Source organism: Saimiri boliviensis, chromosome 3 (assembly GCF_048565385.1).
Source record: "Saimiri boliviensis isolate mSaiBol1 chromosome 3, mSaiBol1.pri, whole genome shotgun sequence".
Lineage (NCBI taxonomy): Eukaryota > Metazoa > Chordata > Mammalia > Primates > Cebidae > Saimiri > Saimiri boliviensis.
The window spans coordinates 15148230-15169043 of record NC_133451.1 but is presented as its reverse complement, the minus strand read 5'-3'; the positions used below and the strand labels follow the sequence as shown (position 1 = coordinate 15169043).

Below are 20814 nucleotides of genomic sequence, written 5' to 3'. Positions count from 1 at the left end.
GAACTCCACATATCCTAGCTATTTGCTTTTCTTATTAACTAAATGTAAAGGGGATTTAGGCTGCCTTCAGCCAAAACTTCTACTGAAACTATGCTAAAACCTCTCGGCCTTCCAAGAAGGTTTGTGATTATTCCTTAAAGCTATCGCTGATTTTTTTTTTTTTTTTTTTTTTTGCCACCACCCTGACTGAACTCCCACAGAGACCAGCCTGGTCAACATGGTGAAATCCTGTGTCTACTAAAAATACAAAAACTAGCTGGCATGGTGGTACAACCCTGTAATCCCAGCTACTCCAGAGGGTGAGGCAGGAGAGTCACTTGAACTGGGAGGTAGAGGTTTCAGTGAGCCGAGATTGCGCCACTGCACTCCAGCCTGGGAGACAGATCAAGACTCTTGTCTCAAAATAATAAAAAATAAAATAAATATATTTAGCCATAAATATACCTTTAATAAGATAGGTTTTTCCCCTTTCATCAGTATCCTTAGAAATGAAATGATTTCAGATTTTCCCTGTACTTGGAGCTGCCATGTGTCCAAAAATCTAGTATAATCAATTTAAATTCTGCATTGGTTTTGCTTTGTTATATTAAAGTTTACCAAAAAAGTTACTTTGGCTCATTTCAAATAGTGTTTTAAATTTCTCAAGGCTATTTATTTTCAGATAATTTTGTAATGAAGCAAGTCCATATTATATATTCATGTTTGGGAAACATCAAAAAATAAATAATTTCTTTGTTAAATTCATTTATGGAAATGAGAAAGGACTTAGCACACATATAGGTATAGCTCTGTGAATAATTCTACAGAATTCCAATTACTGGCAAATTTATACCCCATGAATTTAGATCCACAGTTAAGTATAGTAGCAAATACTATATCTTGTGTCAGACTTTGATGGAACTTATTCTAGGGCAGACTTTTCTTATTTCCTTTAACCTGTATCCTCTTTTGAAGTCACAGAATAAATTAAACACATGATCTAGAATGAGTCAAAACAGGTGCACCTGAAAACTGCACATGGACTTGCTCCAGATGTGCCCGGCCTCCTAAGGAGGCATCTCAGTGCTTGGCACCTTGAGACTCACTGTGCCCTGAGCTCACACTTCAAAACACATTACTGTATAATGAATGGTGCTTCAGCTTTGTAAATGAGAAGCATGTAGTGCCCACTGGGCTTTGAGGGAGTAAAGACACAGCTCAACCCCATCAGTAATAAGGAGCTGAGCTGCCCTGGGAAAGAAGGTATCAGCAGCTGACTGGAAGAGCTTAAAGATGTAGGGAAAGTACAGAGAATAAAGGCCAACTCACTTATAGAAAAGGAGCTTTTGCCATGGAATAAAAGTTAATATCATGTTGCTAGAGAATAATGGGGAAAGGTGGAAGTAAAAAAAGAGAAGCAAAGAAGATCCCATGAAGTACCTCAAGATAAAATTGAAATTCAGAGCACTTATAGGAGATGCCCCATGGCTGAATGATTTGGGTGAGGCTTGAAGCAATTACTGAGGTAGTGGGAAAGTAGGGAAATGACAGCAGAGTGTAAAAAAGCTTCTGAGATGGGTTGTTATATGAGTGATTGTTTCTAGTCACAGCCCCCCCATTGCATAGACACACATACATGGGTATGCCACTCTTACTGCAGACAGATTTATTGTGTACTTTCTTGATTACACAGTATCTTAGACTGTGAGAAAGTTAACAGCTTAAAAAGTGAAATGTGTACACTGGCCTTTAGCAGAAATTCAGTGATTTGCTTTTATTAAATTCATTCCACCTAATCTCAGCACATAGTTATTAGTTTATGGGAAATACTATGAAGCCCATTTTGGGGTTATTTTCCCTCAAGTTGTACATACACCCTAAGAAATGCTATTGTAGTAGCAGGATTCTCTCAGCTAAAGGACTCATCAGTTCAGTAATTGTGTACTTACTATTTACCAAATTGGAAATAGTCTGGAATTTTATACAGCGATTTTGTTACCCAAAGTCTTGTATTTTACTCCTTGCTTCTCTTTTTTCTTCTGTAAAATGGAAACAGTTGTCATATGTCTCCAAAGACCATTGGAGGAATCTAATGACCCAGTCTGAGCAGTTTGATGGTTTGAATACTTTTTGAAGTTTATAGAAAACTGGAATTTCCATACTAGAATTATGTTGGCAAAAGAAGTCAATGGCTTACCAAGGTAGCACCCGCCTATATATATACACATATATATATATACACGTATATATAAAGTTGTATATTTATTTTATAGACATTTATACATCTAATAATTTCATCATGTTCTGGCTAAAAGAATTGTTTTATATATGTACTTTATTATGTTTATATACACTATAGTACTTACATGTTGATTTTTTTTTCTTTTAGATATTAAGGAACGATTCACAAATTATGTGCTTTTACTGATAGTGTGTCTAAGAAACATGGAACAGTTTTCTTGGAATCCAGGTAATTCACTCCTAACAAAACAGTGTCTTGTAATTTTACTTCTAAGCCAAAATCATTCCTTTACCTGGAATAAAATGAATATTGCAGAAAACTTCAAAAGACTTTGGCTGTTTTACTGGTTGGGTATTGGAGAAACAATCATCTGCCACATAATGACCTTTCAGTCAGCAACAGACCACATACACAATGGTGGTCCCATAAAATTCTAATGGACCTGAAAAATTCCGGTCACCTAATCTCCTGGTATCCGTTTCTGTGTTAAGACGTGTTTAGATACACTTACCATTGTGTTACAGTTGCCTACAGTATTCAGTATGTAACATGCCATATAAGTTTGTAGCCTGGAAGCAATAGTTTATATACAGTATAGTCTGGGTATGTAGCTATACCATCTAGGTTTGTATAAGTACCTTCTACGATGTTCACACAATGACAGAATTCCCTAACAACACATTTCTCAGAATGTATCCTGTTGCTGAGTGATACATGACTGTACTGTTTCAGTAGAATAGATTGAGTATGTTTTCTGTGGTGTGGTGGGATGTGATCGTTTCCCTTAAACTCACATTGGCTCTGTTGCTGTATACTCAGTAGGTGAGTATGCTCTGCTATGCCTGGCAGCTCTGAGCCTCTCTGTTTTTAACCTTAGTGTGCTTTAGTTACCTAAATCCAAAAAGATCATTTTCATCTTAGGGACTGACCAGAAGAACCTTTGCTCTTCCCTAATGTTTATCTTTTACCCATCAATTCGCATTTTAAATAGGGATAAATTAAACATAAAACAAAGTGGAAATTTTGCTACTTAGGTACATCTCTAAAGTCAGGCTGACAGGAAATTGTCAAGATTCCATGAATTTTCATCATCCATTCAGTTAGCGGACATTCATTGAGCATATGCCAGTTTCTAGGCACAAGGGCAGGCACTGTGACAAATACGAAAAAAATAATAATAATAAGACATTTGTAGGACTTACAGGCTAATAGGAGAAATGGGTAATTATAATGCTGAAGTGAGCTGGGGGAAAATGATCAGTTTCTCGGGTATCTCAAGTAATTTATAGAGTTTTTGTTTGAATGTCTGATGTTTTTGTTGGAATTTCATTCTTAAGGGATGAGACCATGTTTGCATTTCATTTACTCCCACTATTATATAAGCATTTTTTTATTTCTTATTAATTTACTTTAATTCATTGATAATTTTTAACTACCTGTGAAAAATCAGTAACATACAAAATGAGGTATATGCTCTTGGAGATAACATTTTCAAAAGCTGTTTTCATAGAGAAACTGTAAGATCTGACAGCAGCTTTAGTTCTAATCCAAAAGCTCCCTGGCTTGTGGTAGAAAAGCCTCTTCCTCCACACACACAGCTAGATTCTTTGTGTACCGTGTTTCTTTAGTGCATGGTGCTATATTTCTTTATAACTAAGTCACCTAACAGTGTCCATGAAGGACGGAGTGGGTACGTGTCACTGGTTCCAGTGGAGTGCACATAGAATCAGCAATTCCCAAAGCAGAGTTGTTAAACCAAAGAACAAATAGTCCTCATGCCTCCTGAAAAGCTGGATATTTGAAGTCGTATTTCCATTTATACTATGACTTTTAATACATTATCTTGTCTCCTTTATTAGTACTATGGCAGATAGTATGATAAAAGGAGCACTAGCTTTTAACGATGAATTCACCATTTTCACCCGTTTTTCTTAGGTTTATTAAAATTTCTTTTAGAAAAAACAAAATGCCATTTATGGAAGCTTGCTCTTAAGTTCTCAGGGTCGTTAGTAACATAAACAGTACTAGACCATTTTGTATGCCAGGCACATTGTTGTGCACCATTATATCTCATTTAGTTCTCATAATAATTAAGTGTAGGCACTTACTATCCTTTACCTTGTGGCTGAGGAAGCTAGAATTTAGCTAATTAAGAAATTTGCCCTTTGCCAGTGATGTAGATTCAAAAAAAAAAAAAACTTGCCCAAGGTCATATAGCCGTTAGTAGCAGAGCTGATTGGTGAAAGAGGTCCCTTGATTTCCAAAACCTAATGTGATGCCAGACTCACAGAAGCTGCCTGTACTGTCAGCCAGGATAGCCCAGCTATGTGGTCTCCATCCCACCCTCTGGGTACCTGGGTCTTGTGTTGCTGTGGGTCCTTGTCAGCATTTCTCCCTATTTTTTCTTGCTGTGTCCCCCCAAGTTCTTAGGAGATTGTCTGTGGGTCTGTTTTATCAGGTACCTGGTACTGAATTGGCATTTAAAAAAAAAATTTTTTTATTGATATATAATAGATGTGCATAGTTTGGGTGTGCAAGTGATAATTTATGCATTCATATAATTTGTGAAGATCAAATCAGTGTACTTGGGATATCCAGCACCTTAAATATTTGTCTTTTCTTTTTGTTAGAACCAGTCAAATTATTCTCTTCTACCTAATTTGAAATACATAGTAGATTATTGTAAACTAGTTACTCTGCTTATCTATCTAACACTAGGTCCTATTTGAATAGACATTTTAATAAATGTCATAGTGGTGAGCAAATTTAACAGGTTAATATCTGTATGACAGCAAAACAAAGGATTGATCAATATCTTTAATTTGTATTGATCAAAGAAGGAGATTGCTCAGTTGACTACAGCACATCTTTGCTAGCTATTTTCTGTCACATTGAGGCATCTATGGAATTAAAGAATTTTCTAAGGAACCTGCTTAATCTAGTCATCCCATCAGCATGTCAGCACATAGGCTTCATGAAGGCAGGGGCTCTCTGCTAAACCACCAGAACCTATGTGTAAAGCAGTGCTTGGAACATAGAGAGCACTGAATAAATATTTGAGTTTGTTGTGGTTGTTGTTTGAGATGGAGTCTCACTCTGTCACCCAGGCTGGAGTGCAGTGGCACGATCTTGGCTTACTGCAACCTCCACCTCCTGGGTTCAAGCAGTTCTCCTATCTCAGCCTCCTGAGTAGCTGGGACTACAGGTGCACACCACTATGCCCAGCTGATTTTTGTATTTTTACTAGAGACAGAGTTTTGCCATGTTGGCCAGGCTGGTCTCAAACTCCTGACCTCAGGTGATCTAAAATGCTGGGATTACAGGCGTGAACCACCATGCTGGGCCTGAATAAATATTTGTTGAATGAAGTATCCTTTAACTTCTTATAGTATAGCTCTTTTGATAAAGGTTATAATTGAATGCCAGGCCTGCATAAATATTTGTTGAATTAAGTATCCTTTAACTTGATACAGTACAGCTCTTTTGATAAAGGTTATAATTGAATGCTAGTTCATCATTTACTGAAAATATTTTGTTGTTTTTCTGTTTTCTATTTGTAGATCATCTCTGGGTGTTGTTTCCAGATGTCTGTATGGTAATTGCATCAGAAATTGCCGTGGATATTGTAAAACATGCCTTTATCACCAAATTCAATGACATTACTGCAGATGTATGTGTTTTGACATGGACTTCATTGTTTAAAGTTTACTTCTGCTGCTTAATTTTAAAAGTTGTAGAATAATAGGGACTTAATACTTTAAAGTCAGAATTGTAATTCTAAGTTTCTAAAACTTATTACACTACTGAAATTATTCTTTTATATTAGGCAATGCTAATTCCATATCTTCGGGTGGAAGTACAGTGTCACTAACTCAAAATTATTCTTATCAGTTAACACTGTCATTATCTGTTTAAAGACTTTAAAAACACATTGTTTCTATTTTAAAACTTAGATCATCAAAACTTTTCTCTCTGGCTAGGTTTTTTTTTTTATTATTTATTTGTTTGTTTTCTGGCTAGGTTTAAAAAAAATTTATTTAGCCGGGCGCGGTGGCTCAAGCCTGTAATCCCAGCACTTTGGGAGGCCGAGGCGGGTGGATCACGAGGTCGAGAGATCGAGACCATCCCGGTCAACATGGTGAAACCCCGTCTCTACTAAAAATACAAAAAATTAGCTGGGCATGGTGGCGCGTGCCTGTAATCCGAGCTACTCAGGAAGCTGAGGCAGGAGAATTGCCTGAACCCAGGAGGCGGAGGTTGCGGTGAGCCGAGATCGCGCCATTGCACTCCAGCCTGGGTAACGAGAGCAAAAACTCCGTCTCAAAAAAAAAAAAAAAAAATTTATTTAAATCGATATTTTTCCATGATTATAAATAGGTTCCTGCTAAGTTTTAGAAGACAAGAGCCTTACATTTTTCTGGTGAAAGTGTTTGCTGAAACTTTGAGAAATTTTTATGCTCTAACCAGGTATTCTGGAGAATTTCTAGAAATAGATATGTGGCTATAGATTTCTTGCATGTAAAACATAAGAAGGTTTCCTAATGTATTCCTCATTCCTACCTTAGTCCCAAAATAAATAGTAGTTTGGCAGTTTTCTAGATTGTACTGGGTGGTACTTATGACAGTCTCACTCTAATATTTGTTTTATTTCAAAAGGCAATTATTTAAAATAAAATACAGTTGCAACAGCTATGATTTGATTATATTTTTGAATGTTTTAATACACTTAAATGCAGTTTTGCACTTTTATGTAAAACACCGATAAAGTAATTTCACCATTTACTTTCTCAACTTTCTCAATGCAGAATGACTCTCTTTTCATAGGATCACTTATTTAGCATCTGAAGTAAAAATTAATAGGTTTGATTGAAACACTTGTGCAGTTTTTAGCGGAAATGAGAAGTCACAAGTGCCTTCATATTTACTATGTTCCCTAACTTAGCTTTATATCATTTTGGGATTCATTTGTCTATGAAGGCTTTATTACGGTTAGATAAACAGTAATAATATTTTAAACTAAAATTTCAAAATTATTTTATAGACATTACACTACTTAAACTAGTCACTCTTTTCCAAATTCTAAACTCTCAGGATCATAATCATTGAATATTTATTCTTCTTTAAAAAGAAACCTTTAAAATGTCTGTGAAGGTTAACAGTTCAGAGGAATTGAGGTTATGTTTTACCTTTACTGTAGGAAAACAAATAGAGAAATTATGCCCAGATGACTGGTTATTAGCACTTGTTCCTGGTTAATTATTAAATGTTTTTATTTATAAAGTCTTAAGGCTTTCCACATGATATAGTTGTACTATGTTACTTAATATTTCATTCTTATTTGTCTTTAGGTCTACAGTGAATACAGAGCCAGTCTTGCTTTTGACCTTGTTAGCAGCCGACAGAAAAATGTGAGCATTTATCAAGGGCAGAGTCTGAAATTAACAAAGGCATAGTCTGTAATTAACTGAATAATGTTTAATTTAGCATGAACTATTGGCTAAAGGAAAGCTACATAAACTTCCTACTTACCTGTGTTCTCCACACTAAACATTTACAAATTAAGAAATAATTAAAAAAAAAAAAAACTTAACATTACTTAGTGTATGACTTTGCCTCATTTTAAGTTATTCAACTTTTTATTTAAGACTTGTGAACATTTAGATTTCTACATCATTTTATAGGTCCCAGGTTCTGTTCTTGCTCCATAGCCCCACCTGTTTAGAACATTTGCTGGTAATAAGTGAGTAGTACTTTTAAAGTGCTATTTAAATCCCATAAATCTGAATCTTTTGCTTGTTTCTTTATTCAGGCATATACTGATTACAGCGACTCTGTAGCACGGAGGATGGGCTTTATTCCTCTCCCACTAGCTGTTTTAGTAAGTGCATACTTTTTAATAGTTGTTGTAATGAAGTAGCCATTATTATAGAATATTCATAAATGGATTATTAATAAGATTGTTTCAAAAGGACTTGATATAAAAATTAAGGGTAAATAACTTGGAAGAAAATTTTTTTTTAATTATAGCAGTATCTTATATATCCAAATACCTGTTGGTTGAGCCATCCAATAGATAAGTGATGCCAAGCTGATTTTATGTAAATTGCTTTCTAACAATGAGAATACTCTTTTTCGATTATTCTTTTAGTAAAAATATTTTTTAATGGAAATATCTGAGCATGGGCATTAATGTGGCCACTGTAACACATATTGGTGGAAGTATAGATTAATAACAGTATTTCTACAGGGCAATGTGAGAGCATCATGCTTTTAGTCATTTCATTTCTAGGAATTACCCTCAGAAGATAGTTATAAAAGACACACAATGACTTATGGCCAAGGGTATGCATTTCAGTGACATTTGTAATACAAATTTAGGAAAAAAAGAAATAGGTTAAATAAATTATGGTATGTCCAAATGAAGACATATTCTCTATCAATTTGTAATTAATACTTTTTAAAAATTGTCCAAACTTTTTGCAAGGAAAATCTCCGCTATACTCAAGAAATATGTATTTATTTAAAAAATACTACTGAAACTTACTAAATCAACCCTCAGCAAGTCATCAACTTTGAATATTTTAATGAATTGCCCAGAACAGGCTTGCAAATAGTTTCTAGCCACATTGTACCATAATAATGTTAATTAAGAGGATTTGTTTAGCCTGGCATGGTATTGTGGACCTGTAGTCCTAGCTACTCAGGAGGCTGAGGCCAAAAAAAAAAAAAATTGCTGGCTGCACTTGTATTTGATTATGTTCATTCTTGACTACCTATTCTAACATCAAAACAAATGCAACCAGCTGGGCGGGGTGGCTCACGCCCGTAATTCCAGCACTTGAAGGCTGAGGCGGACAGATCACCTGAGTTCAGGAGTTCAAGAACCAGCCTGGCTAACATGGTGAAACCCCATCTCTACTAAAAATGCAAAAATTAGCTGGGCGTGGTGGTGAGCACCTATAATCCCAGCTACGTGGGAGGCTGTGGTAGGAGAATCACTTGAAACCTGGGAGACGGAGGATGCAGTGAGCTGAGATCATGCCACTGCACTGCAGCCTGGGCAAAAAGAGCAAGACTCCTTCTCAAAAAAAAACCAACAACAACAAAAACATAATGAAAAGGAAAAACAAATGCAACTGGCTTTTTTGCCAAAGGATATCTACTTTTCTTCTATAGCTGCAGTCTCATGCAACTCAACTAAGAAATGTGTAAAGAAAATGAAGGTCATATCAGCTATATTTTAGACCAGCTTCCTTGACTTTTTTAGATGACAGATGATTAATAGGCTTAATGCTGTTTAAATTTCAGTATGACTTTCCAGATAACTACATCCCTAAACATTTTTAATTATGTGTTAATAGCTTGCTTATTTTATAATAATATAGCTTTCTTTTGCTTGGGAAAAGGAACTCCTAGAATTTTGGAAAAATGGAGGCTTCTAAATAATAAAATTATTTCTTAAAGGCTTAAGAGATTGATAAAATAGAATATTAAATATTTCTGCATTTGTTTACTACAACTAGAAACATACAAGTGTAAGGATAAACCTAGATTCCTGATTTTTTTTTTTCAAAGATTGGTTAAATGGTTGGATTTAAATATGATCCTGGTTTGCCAAATAATAATTGACTTATTTGTCTAGTAACTTGTCAGAAAATTCATACTTAGTATGAACTTTTATGATTTAGTATTTAAAATTTTTTCTTCTTCTTTTATTCTTTAAATGAGTTTTTATGGCTGTTATACCAAAAGATTTATGAATGATTAACAATTGACAAAACACTTTTGGAACACCTCCAGTGTGCTGCAAGGAGGGTTATATAGTTTGTTTCTTCCACAGCACTTTGCTCACAGAGCTTTGGCAGGCATCCAGGAGCCTTGACAAATATACGGAGGCCTCTGTGACAAGTTGATTCTTTAATCAAGGCACAAGGATGACAATTTTTTCTTCTAAGTGTTACATTCCTAAAATGATTTTATATCCTAAAAAAGGAAGAGAAATTGTGTATTAAAGTCTCATGGAAATTAGACTTTGGGTAAAAGTTACCTGATGTGCTAGATAGAAGTGAAGTTATTTAAGGCTTAAATGTGATCATTGGTTTGCCTTTCATATTAATGAACAAAATCCTAGAGTCATGTTAACTTCAGTCACAAATGCCTATACAGTACACATTTCCCCGTTAGAGACTGCGACACAGTTGAGGGCTTTCATTCTCACTTTTCTCATAGTGAGAGTTTATTGAACATATGACAATCCATTGCCCCACCTTCTCCCAATTGTAAAGCATTTTAAAATTTACTATGATGTTTATTTAAGATACCTTAATAGACATTTGATAACTTGACATTACTGGATAAGGCCACTTCTTCCTGATTCTCTATTTCTCTTTTAACATATGGGGACAGCTGCACTTGTAATATGCGGAAATTTTTCTTTAACTGATTCCACAAGAGTTATTCAGCAGACTTCTAAGGCTAATGCTGTTATTCCTTTACTTTTGTGAAAGAAGTAAGAAAATGAATATTTAACTATCCATAAGAGAGAAATGCTTCAACGTTTAACTTTTTAGTAGTGTTTCATTTTTCTAAATACAAAACTTTTAAGGCGCCGTTTTCTCTGTGTTCCCTGTGAATTACTAGGGGTTCTTAAAAGAATCAAAGAAGAAAGGATGGGGTAGGGGCGGGGGAAGAAACAGGAATAAGGAAATGCCCACCAAATGATTCTGGCTCTGGTGTGAACTCATGTAGCAAGATGAAATCATTGGTACTTTAAAGAATAAAATAAAAGTCAGCTGATTTGCATATCTGTAAGGTGTAAGTACATGTGTCATTCATGACCTTGATATAGGGCCAACCTCTGAGAGTCAGCAAGAGTCAAGCTGTTGCCTTAGCCACAGGCATCCCAGATTTGCCTGAACAAACCCCGATGTACCACAAAAGGTTTCACAAGCAGGCAGACTTTGATACAAATCATCAAATCTGCCTTTTTTGATTTTTAGACAGAGGGCCAGAGATGTATGCCTAAAATGTTAACGTCAGCATGGAGAAATCTTTAAGTATTAACTAATAACTCTGTGGTTGTGTGTTCTGTTTGTGTGTTTTTGTTGTTTTGGTTTATTTCTGGCTAGCTCATCAGAGTTGTAACAAGCTCAATTAAAGTGCAAGGAATCCTGTCCTATGCCTGTGTCATACTCTTCTATTTTGGGTAAGATTATTCTTGAATATGTTTTTGGTTATACAGTAAAGCATAAATGCAAGATATAATGGAAGTTAATAGCATTCCAATCATACTACTACAAATCTATGCCAGGAGCTTCCTTTCAACAGCTATACCTCCAAGTGTATTTATGATTCAGTTCGATTAACTACACTGCTATTTGGTAGTAGTATTAATAGTACTTTAGAGTTTATTTTAATTTTTAGCAAGATCTTACAGCCCTTTTTGCTTGAGACTTAGGTTTCACTCACATTTTCTTAGATGAATAAAAATGTGCCATTGCAGACATGTTTTCATATTTAGAAACATCTTTAACCTAATATATTTGCCAAAATGAATTGTTGAGCACACTGTAAGCCTGCATCATGTAAACCCAGAGGTCATGTACAAGTGTAGGTTTTCTCTCTGTGGCCAGCTGAATCCATCTGCAGGTTTGTTGGTCTCATGAGCTTACATTCCGGTTGGGGGAGACAAACAGTAAATTAACAACTGAATTAAAACAAATGGTATGAAGAAAATAACAATATAAAATGATGATTTTGCCTTTGTTACTTTTCTCAAGAAGTGAAATGATGATAAAGTAACCAGACCTGGCTTTCAATTAACTTATTGAAAAATGGAATAGGAAACGTGTTCCACCCTCACTTAGGTGGAATGCGGCTTGAGAGGGGTCGGACTAGAATACCTCTAGATGAAAAAGGGTGGAAGGTAAGCATAGCAGTCTCAACTTGAGCAGTGGATTTGCTTAATGTTCCCCTAGGACAAGGTCTGGTTTCCAGAGACATCCATGGTGTTCCAGTTCTGTGGTTTTTCTTAGTGTGTTTTCCACCACGTTATTTTCTGCTCAGGGCTTAGCATACTACCAGGCACATGCTCAGGAAGCTTCTGTTGAAGTAGCATGGAAATAGTCACTTACTGTCTGCAGTTCCCACCTCTCTGCCAAGTATCCTGAGTTGTGAACCTGCTTCCCAGCTCCTGCAGTGCCTGGCTCAGGCCCTTGACCTGCAAAGCTGTGTGTAGGTCATGCAGCCAATTTCGGTTTTACACACATCAGGATAAGGTTCTGATCACTCTGCACAGCATTGCCTATTTTTTTTTGTTTGAATGAGTACATAAATGGTTGACTATATTAAGGTAACTCTTTCCATTTTTTGACATTAAAAAACATTAGGACCTTCCTTTTCTAATATAGACTGTCACATTGCTCCTCAAAGTTCTTAACTGTGCTGTGTTTACCAAGGGATATTGCAGTAATCGCAATGAGAATAGTTGTTTGGCAATCTAATTACTCTAGTAGTTTTTACATAATAATTAGGAAGTGAAGCATGTATATGCTATATGCGAAAACCTTTGTTTAGTTGCAGTTGCCTGTGCATAGTTCAGCAAAGGGGATATGCTTTAATCTGAGTTACTTAGAATTCAGGGCACCTGTCGCCCCAGCCTCCAGAGTCACCTCCCTCCCCATGTTACTTCACTTCTCCAATTGGATAGCACAGCCAGACAGATCTGCTCATTCACCTTTCTACTTCATTCGTCTACTCTAACACTCATCTCAGGGTGATTGCTAAATTATCCTCTTCTTCAGAAGCTTTCTCAAAACCACCTTTTCCATGCCTTTATCAATTAACTCCACCAACGAATCTGTCTTCAGTTTAAAAAAAAAAAAAAGAATTCAGTTGAGCCTCCTGATATAAAATGTTGATAAAATGTTGAGCTTTTTCCCCACACCGAGCTGCTTCTCTTTCCCTCCAGACTCACTCTTGCCAGCTAAGGTGGGAGGACTTGCCAGCCTCTGCCATTACTGCTCTGTCCAGTGCCCCTCAGGGAGCGTCTATTCAGCATCAGGGCCTGGGCTGATCTGAGGCTTGTCCAAAAAGCCAGACAAATGCCCTGCCTTGATGTCACAGAAATCCCAGACAACAACTAGAAAAGTCACTCTAAATTTACAGTTGGTAGAAATCATTAGGAAGAAAAGCATAACAAGTGTGAGGAGATGAACGGCAGAGGCAGACACAGCTGCCTTAGAGAAGGTGGGCAGGTTAGGCCTCTGTGGTGAGCTGGTGTTTCAGAAAGGAAGGGAGCTGTGCAGCTGCATAGGAAGAGCATAGGCTTGGCAGAAGGGCACAGGGACACAGTCCTGATGGAGGAATAGCAGGTTTCAGGCAGCTGCGGTAGTCCATGAGCAGCCGTGGAGGAGGAGGGCCTGGGCAGGGGAGAGCACGAGAGGAGCTCAGCAGAAGATGGCATGGTGGTTCATGCCTGTAGCCCCAGCTCTTTGGGAGGCTGGAGTGCGTGCTTGAGCCCAAGAGTTTGCGACCAGCCTGGACAATAGCAAGACCCCATCTCTACAAAAAAGAAAATTAGCTAGGTGTGGTAGCATAAGCCTGTGGCCCCAGCTGTGCAGGAGGCTTAGGTGGAAGATTGCTTAAGCCCAGAAGTTCAAGGCTGCAGTGGGTCATGATCATGCCTCTGCACCGCAGCTAGGTGACAGTGCAAGACTCTGTCTCTTGAAAACAAAACAAAACAAAAAAAACAACCTATTCACTGGCTGTAAAACTGGCATTGAGGTTAATATGAGACTTTTTCTTCCCATAATTTTTTTCCAGATTTATATTTAATCCCTTAAAATATTCATATTCTTTGACCCAGAAGTTTTATTTCTGTACTTATAAGTATCTAGGAATTTATCCTAAGGAAATAGAGATTTAATGTGTTTTCTTAATCAGAGACTTTTTAGTAGAAGCAAAATATTGGAAATAATCTAAATATCCAGAAATAGGAGTTGTTTGGGGCTTTGTTATTTCATAACCCATACAGTGAAATGTTATAAGGCCATTTAAAACAGTGTCACTAAGGAACATTAACTGATACAGAAAAAATATTCATGATGCATTGTTAAATAAATAACAACAATAGTAACAAAATTGCTTGCCATTTCTATGTGCCAAGCACTGCTCTAAGCACCTTGCCTCACGGCTTTCCTTTCCATATTAGCTGGTTGAGTAACTTGCCTAGGTGCACACAGGTTCTAAGCAGCAGACTCAGGACCCACACAGACACACTTCACTCCAGGGTCCATGCTCTGCCTCCTGACTCTACTTGCCTACTGCCTTGTAAAATAAACCCTGTTTCGGCTCTCTGAGAAAAAAAAAAGTAAAAAAGAAAAGAAAAAACAGACCCTGTTTCTGTACAGCAAGAAAGCAGAAATAGAGTTGTACTCAGAGAAAGCGACTGAAAGATAACATACTAAATGTCACAGTGATTATCATAAGGGTGTGGAATCATGTCATTTTCTTATTTTCTTTTTTGTTCATCTGCATGTGCTAAGTGTATTTGTTGTGTAATAAAAGGATAAATGTTAAAATATTTAATACCAGGAAAAACTTCTAAGTGATATGATTTCTTATAAGAGAACTAAGGAATTCCAAAGTGTTTCTTGGTGGCAAAGAAGCCTCAGAAAACTCAAGATTGGCATAAGGTCCTCTAACCCCTGACCTCTCCCCGTCCCATGCCCCTCGCCTTCTCCTTTGCCGTGGTAGTATATGGTGTTCACAGGGATTTAGATGAATTCTAATGGATGTGGTTTGTTTTGTTTCTGTTTATAGGTTGATATCCCTGAAAGTACTTAATAGCATCGTGCTGTTGGGGAAATCATGCCAGTATGTGAAGGAAGCCAAAATGGAAGAGAAGCTGTCAAATCCTCCCCCAAACAGCACTCCAGGAAAGCCGTCCAGTAAATCACAGAGCAAATGTAAACATTCTCAAGGTAGGTTTGGTCTCTTTCTTTACTTCCCTGAATCATCTTCAAAGAGTTAAATCTTTGGTCAATGTTAAGTAACGCTTTAAAGATTGGTTTCATTTTGTGTAGGTTTTCGGGTCTTTTAATGGTTGTGTTTTAGATCCCATCCCATATATACCTGGCCTAGTGCTCTGAATTTTTTTGTTTACTCATTTGCTGTTCACTATTAAGCACCTGTGACATGCCGGCTCCAGTGGATACAGCAGTAGGGTGGAAAGGCAATTCTCTGCTCCCGTGGAGCTTGTTTTAGATCAGGCGTCCCCAAACTTTTTACACAGGAGGCCAGTTCACTGTCCCTCAGACCGTTGGAGGGCCGCCACATACTGTGCTCCTCTCACTGACCACCAATGAAAGAGGTGCCCCTTCCTGAAGTGCGGCGGGGGGCCGGATAAATGGCCTCAGGGGGCCGCATGCGGCCCACGGGCCGTAGTTTGGGACGCCTGTTTTAGATTGTCAGGAAGAAGGGTAGAGAGAAGCCAATATGCACTATGTCAGGTGGCAGGGGCGTACTGCAGGGAAAACAAAAGCAGGACGGGGAAAGGGAAGTACAACAGTGAGTTGGGTGCTGCCCCAAGCGTGAGGAGATAGCACTGCTCAGAGTCCTGGAGCCTGAGAACAGGAAAGCCAGCCTCTCAGGAGCACTTCCTAGGCAGAGGCGCGGCACACCCGGAGAAGGCACCAAGGCAGGAAGGTGCTTGGTGCATCAAAAGACAATAAAAGCCAGGTGGCTGCCTTGGCCCAGTCCCAGGGAAAAGAACTGGAATAGGGGTCTTGGGGGCCATGGAGGGCTGCAGGCTGTTATGAGAACCTTGACTTTGACTCCAGGTGGGAAGGGGGCTGTTGCAGGGCTTTGAGTGAAACAGTGGCATGGTGCAGCTGACATTTATTTAAAAGGATTATTCTTAACCTTTGCGGAAAATAAACTCCAGAGGGGTGGGCCCAGAGGCAGGGACCAGAGAAGCAGCTGCCTGGCCAGGAGCATGGTAGGTGGTATGAGCAGGGAGACCTGGCCAGGTTCTGAATAGACCTGGTAGGTTTGTAGGAACTATTTGTTGATGAGGAAGTTATGCAGTGTAAGAAGAAGTGGGGAGTTCATGATGATTCCAAGGTTTCTGGGTTGGAAGATTTGGAGGAAGACCTGGGACACTGATTAATTTTTATTGTTAGATGGCAGTTCACTATTCACAAAGGTATTTGTTCATAGGACGTTTAGTTTAAATGGCTCATTTTTAAATGTGTGGAGCAACTGTGTGCCAGGTAATAGAGGAGATGCTAAAGATAGATAAGTAAAGGATGCCCTTTGAGGTTTTGTGTAACTATAGGGGTCCACATAGGTGAGTAGAGGGATGGAGGCACAGGAGAGGGCTCTTCTAAACTAAAGCTTGAAGGATGCAACTGGCCCAAGGAAGGCTGGTGGAAAGGACAGTCCAGAAGGGCCAGCACGAGTTCGATCATGGAGGCCTGGAAAAGCATCTAGAGAACTAGCAGCTCAATATTGCAGGTGTAGAGTGTGTTTCAGAAAGAGGGAGGAGAAAAGAGTTAGGCTGGACTTGAGTCCTACCTGAAAGAGGGACTGTGCTTAGCGCGTATACTAAATAGGAAGCAAAAATAAAGTAAAAAAAACAATGTGTGTAATCACTGTGAAGTAATTATTTTCATTATGAGAACATAGAGGGACTATTAGTAATAAGGATTGCATTTTTTTCAACCAACTAGGTAATTCACAATGGGGCCTGTACGGGTTCTATTAGTTAAATTAGGCCACATATGATGGCACCTACCTTTAATAATCTCAGCACTTTGAGAGGCTGAAGCAGAAGCAGTGCTTGAGCCCTGCGGTTTGAGACCAGCCTGGACAACCTAGTGAGTCCCGTCTCTACAAAAAAGATAAGAGGAGGTTAATAAGCGTCAGACTTGCTTTCAAGGAGGATCCAGTCTAATGGGGATAAAAGCCTTAAGCACTTACTGCAGGGCCAGGCCATTGACTAAGGGGTCATGTTTTGAGACGTGCATTCAGGACGAGGGTCTGAGTGTTTGCACAGAATGTCTTGGAGGTCAGGAGAACACAGACTAGAAACCATTCAGGAGGGTGTTGAAGTCAAGCTGAAGAGAGGGAAGGGGCTGTCTCAAGGCTGCATGACGTCTGTCACGTAAAAGAGACAAAAGATAGCAGTCCTGGGGTTGGAGGCAGGAGAGAGATTACTACAGGAGAGCTGGATGTGTCATTACCTCCATCATGGCAGTAGTGTGAACAGGTGTATGCACATGTTGGAACTCATCAGATTACACATTTTAAATGTGAACGGCTGATGGTATGTCTTTTTTTGCCTCAAAAAAGCTGTTCTTACAAGGATTGAATGTATGATTCAGATGAGTTACTCCAGGCCCCAGCCCAGCTGTCCCCAAAGCCAGGGTCCAGGTTCTCTGTGGCCTAAAATAAACATTGGGGGTTTTGTTTATTTGTTTGTTTTTACCTCTGGTTTGGACTTCCCAGAGATAGTTATGCTAATCCAACTGTAGCTGAAGTACTACAGATAACAAGTAGAATGTAGTAGAGTCTTCTTGGCCCACTCCCTGATGTTCTCAGTAGGAGCAAATGTTAATTTTTCAGGACTGACAATAGTCATGTTAGGTGTTGATTATATAGAGAGGAGCTGTAATGTAGGAGTTGTGATCTTTCCACAGTTGGGTGATGGCATTGTTTGTGTGATACAAGCAATGTAATACACCCTTCCATAAAATTGAACAGATGATTAGCCTCTAAGTTTTATTATAAAAGATGGCTGCTCATACAACATGCTATGTGGTTATCATTTGCTTTATCTAAAAGCATGGATAATGAGCACTCTTTTCAGCACCACTATATTGGTAAGTTTGTATTTATTATGAATTGGGAAAAATATTTTCTCAAATTTAATGGATCTGTTTTATCACAGGCCTTTCCACAGAAGAAAACCTGTCTGCCTCTGTCACCAACCAGCCTGTTCATCAAAAGGAAAATGTCACACCATTACTTGTTACAAGCAATTCAGATCAGTTTTTGACAACTCCAGATGGTGACGAGAAGGACATAACGCAGGACAATTCTGAATTAAAACACAGATCCTCCAAGAAAGATTTGTTAGAGATAGACAGGTTCACAATTTGCGGAAACCGAATTGACTGAATCTGTGGCTCCGTGTGCTGAATCTGTGGACCCGTGTGGGTCCTGGGGCAGCAAGTGCTGTGTTGCCAGGATGGACAGATGCTAAACATGGCACTTAAATATTTATTTAAAAACTTAAATTATTATTGGCAAGCAAATCTTAGTATCTTTCTTCCAGTAATGTGGTCTGGCTGAGGGTCAGATCACAGGACAGGAGCAACCTCCAGCCTTGACTCTCTGGGAAACTTGATGGATTATAAAACTTCCTCCTGCTTGGCCAGGCAGCAGTGTCACTTCTGGGACCTAACCAAGGCAACATCAAAATCTGTTTTGCTTTGTCAATCTGGGCTTCCAGAATGTTGAATTTGCCTCAAGGCCTCTTCAGTATAGGGAAATACCTGGAAAACTGTGAGGCCTTTACCATGACGTTACCTTTCCAGTCTGATACTATTTTCACAAACAGTTTTCAAACTTCACTTCATCTGCCAAAGCATTAAAAAAATATTAAACATAAGTCAAGATAAATGTTCTTACCACCAGAATAATCCTTAAAGATGTATCTTAATTAATCAGAATAAACGGCTACCTTAAATAAGACATGGTGAATAGTAGCACTTTGTAGGATAAACAAACGTTAAACCAGTTCATTTATTTTAAAATAATTAATGAAGGCTATGCATTACTGGGAAAAATCCTTCAGAATTTTTCAGTATATTCTTTAAGGCAAAATGTGAACTGTATGTCATTTAATTGCAGTGGATAAAATACAATTGATTTCCTTACAAAAGGGCACTTTTTATACCAAGGAAGCAGAGCAGTGTTAACTTTAAGGTATACTTAACTGGTTTCGCTTTAAAACTAATTGCTTCATAAATTATTACAACTAAAAGGATTTGGTGTTGAACAGGCTGAAAAATTGTCGATGTACAAAATTCAAAACTGTCAACTGTAAAGTAAATGCTCCAAGTGTCTTAGGCAGCATCATCTTGCTTGGGCTTGTCAAATGCATCAGTCCTTCTGTTTGGGTTGACAGTCGACAGCAGGTGTGCCTGTGCTGGGGCAGGGTGTGTGTTCTGTGGGAGGGTGTCTATGGCGATGTGACTGTCAAGGTGGGCCTGTGCTGGGGGCTGAAGCAGGCCTCAGTCTGGAGAGGACTTTGTGTGGAGGTAAATGGGATATTTGAGGCGTATAGGTGGCTGTCAGTGTGGGGAGACATCTGTGTATGGCTGTTGGGAACAGCAACCAAAAGGTGCTTTTTGGTTTTGAGATCAAGATTCTGTTTCCACTTAATTACTAGTTTGTGGCCTACATCATAGTTCAGGTTATTTCCCATCCCATTTTATCTTGAGAATCCTGTTTGCATTTCTGTAAAACTTCTACAACTTCTGATTTCAGAACTGTCCAGAAGATGGTACTATTAACTGTTATTTCCTTTGATGTTTTGATTTTGAAGTTTAGCTCTCTTGCAAATGTTTCAGGCATGTATATACAGAAGGCAAATTTTAGGTGATTTATCTGTTTCTTGGATGGAATATAAAGCAGGCTTTAATGTTCTGACTTGTTCATTTGAAACACAAAAAAAGTAAGTGAATTTTGATGTTTTGCATTAACTAAAGAAATCTGAAGATTAAAGTTGAAATTGTATGGACATGCCTTTGTGAAACCAGGAAGTATTTTATGTTAACAATGAAAAGAAAAAGGTTTTAATTGCTTTGTGTGTCTTTTAGTGGAGCCCCATTTTAGAATTACTATTTTTTCCATCTCCCTTTACCAACAAAACGAACAATGCCACAGTGAATGGAATAGTTTGGGGAAAGCTTTGCTAAACACAGCCCTGATTTCAGAGCAGGAATATGGTTTGGATAGACCTTCAATTCCGCTTGAATTCTGTTACTGTGCTGTCATTTTCAGAAGATTTCCATTCCTTTGCAGATGCTGTTGGGAGTTCTGGATTATGTTCATTTCTTCTGTTATAATGGCATTCAATACTAATTTTATAAGTGCATCTTGTGTGAAACTCAATAAATTCAATTTTGTAATCTTTTTTAAAAAGGTCACTGAATTTATTTTAATACATTCTATTCGGTGGAGTGGATTTCCTACTCTATAGCAGGAATTTATTTGTAATTCATAATTGATAGCACTATCTTAATTTGAATTATTGTTTTGGTCTTAAAGGTGGCAAAATGTTTAATTTTGTCTTTGGAAAAAATAGGTTGGGCCTTGATTATAGACCGTTTTATATTTCTCAGCAAATGATGGTATTTGCATTTTAAAGTGTTTCGAATGTCACACAAAATATTTTTCACCTCTGGGAGTCAAGTTCCAGGCGGTATTTTGGTTTTTAAAAAAATCTAATTAAGGCACAGCATAGGCCAGACCTTTCTTAGGTTTTCCTTTAGAATAAGTGTAAAGACCAAGTGTCATTGATA

The 20814-nt window shown here is 38.1% G+C and overlaps 1 protein-coding gene across 2 annotated transcripts in view; it reads left to right on the top strand.

Annotated features, from left to right (window-relative positions):
* The window catches only part of TAPT1 (transmembrane anterior posterior transformation 1), a 69335-nt gene extending 48901 nt beyond the window's left edge, over positions 1–20434 (top strand). For both annotated transcript variants that reach the window (XM_039468451.2, XM_074395924.1), the window contains 7 exons: positions 2369–2449; positions 5782–5891; positions 7570–7629; positions 8031–8099; positions 11350–11426; positions 15044–15204; positions 18174–20434. In XM_039468451.2, coding sequence (XP_039324385.1) covers positions 2369–2449; positions 5782–5891; positions 7570–7629; positions 8031–8099; positions 11350–11426; positions 15044–15204; positions 18174–18403 — 788 coding nt within the window. In that variant the 3' untranslated portion in view covers positions 18404–20434. The remainder of the gene's footprint in view (positions 1–2368; positions 2450–5781; positions 5892–7569; positions 7630–8030; positions 8100–11349; positions 11427–15043; positions 15205–18173) is intronic.
* Positions 20435–20814: the final 380 nt, after the last annotated feature.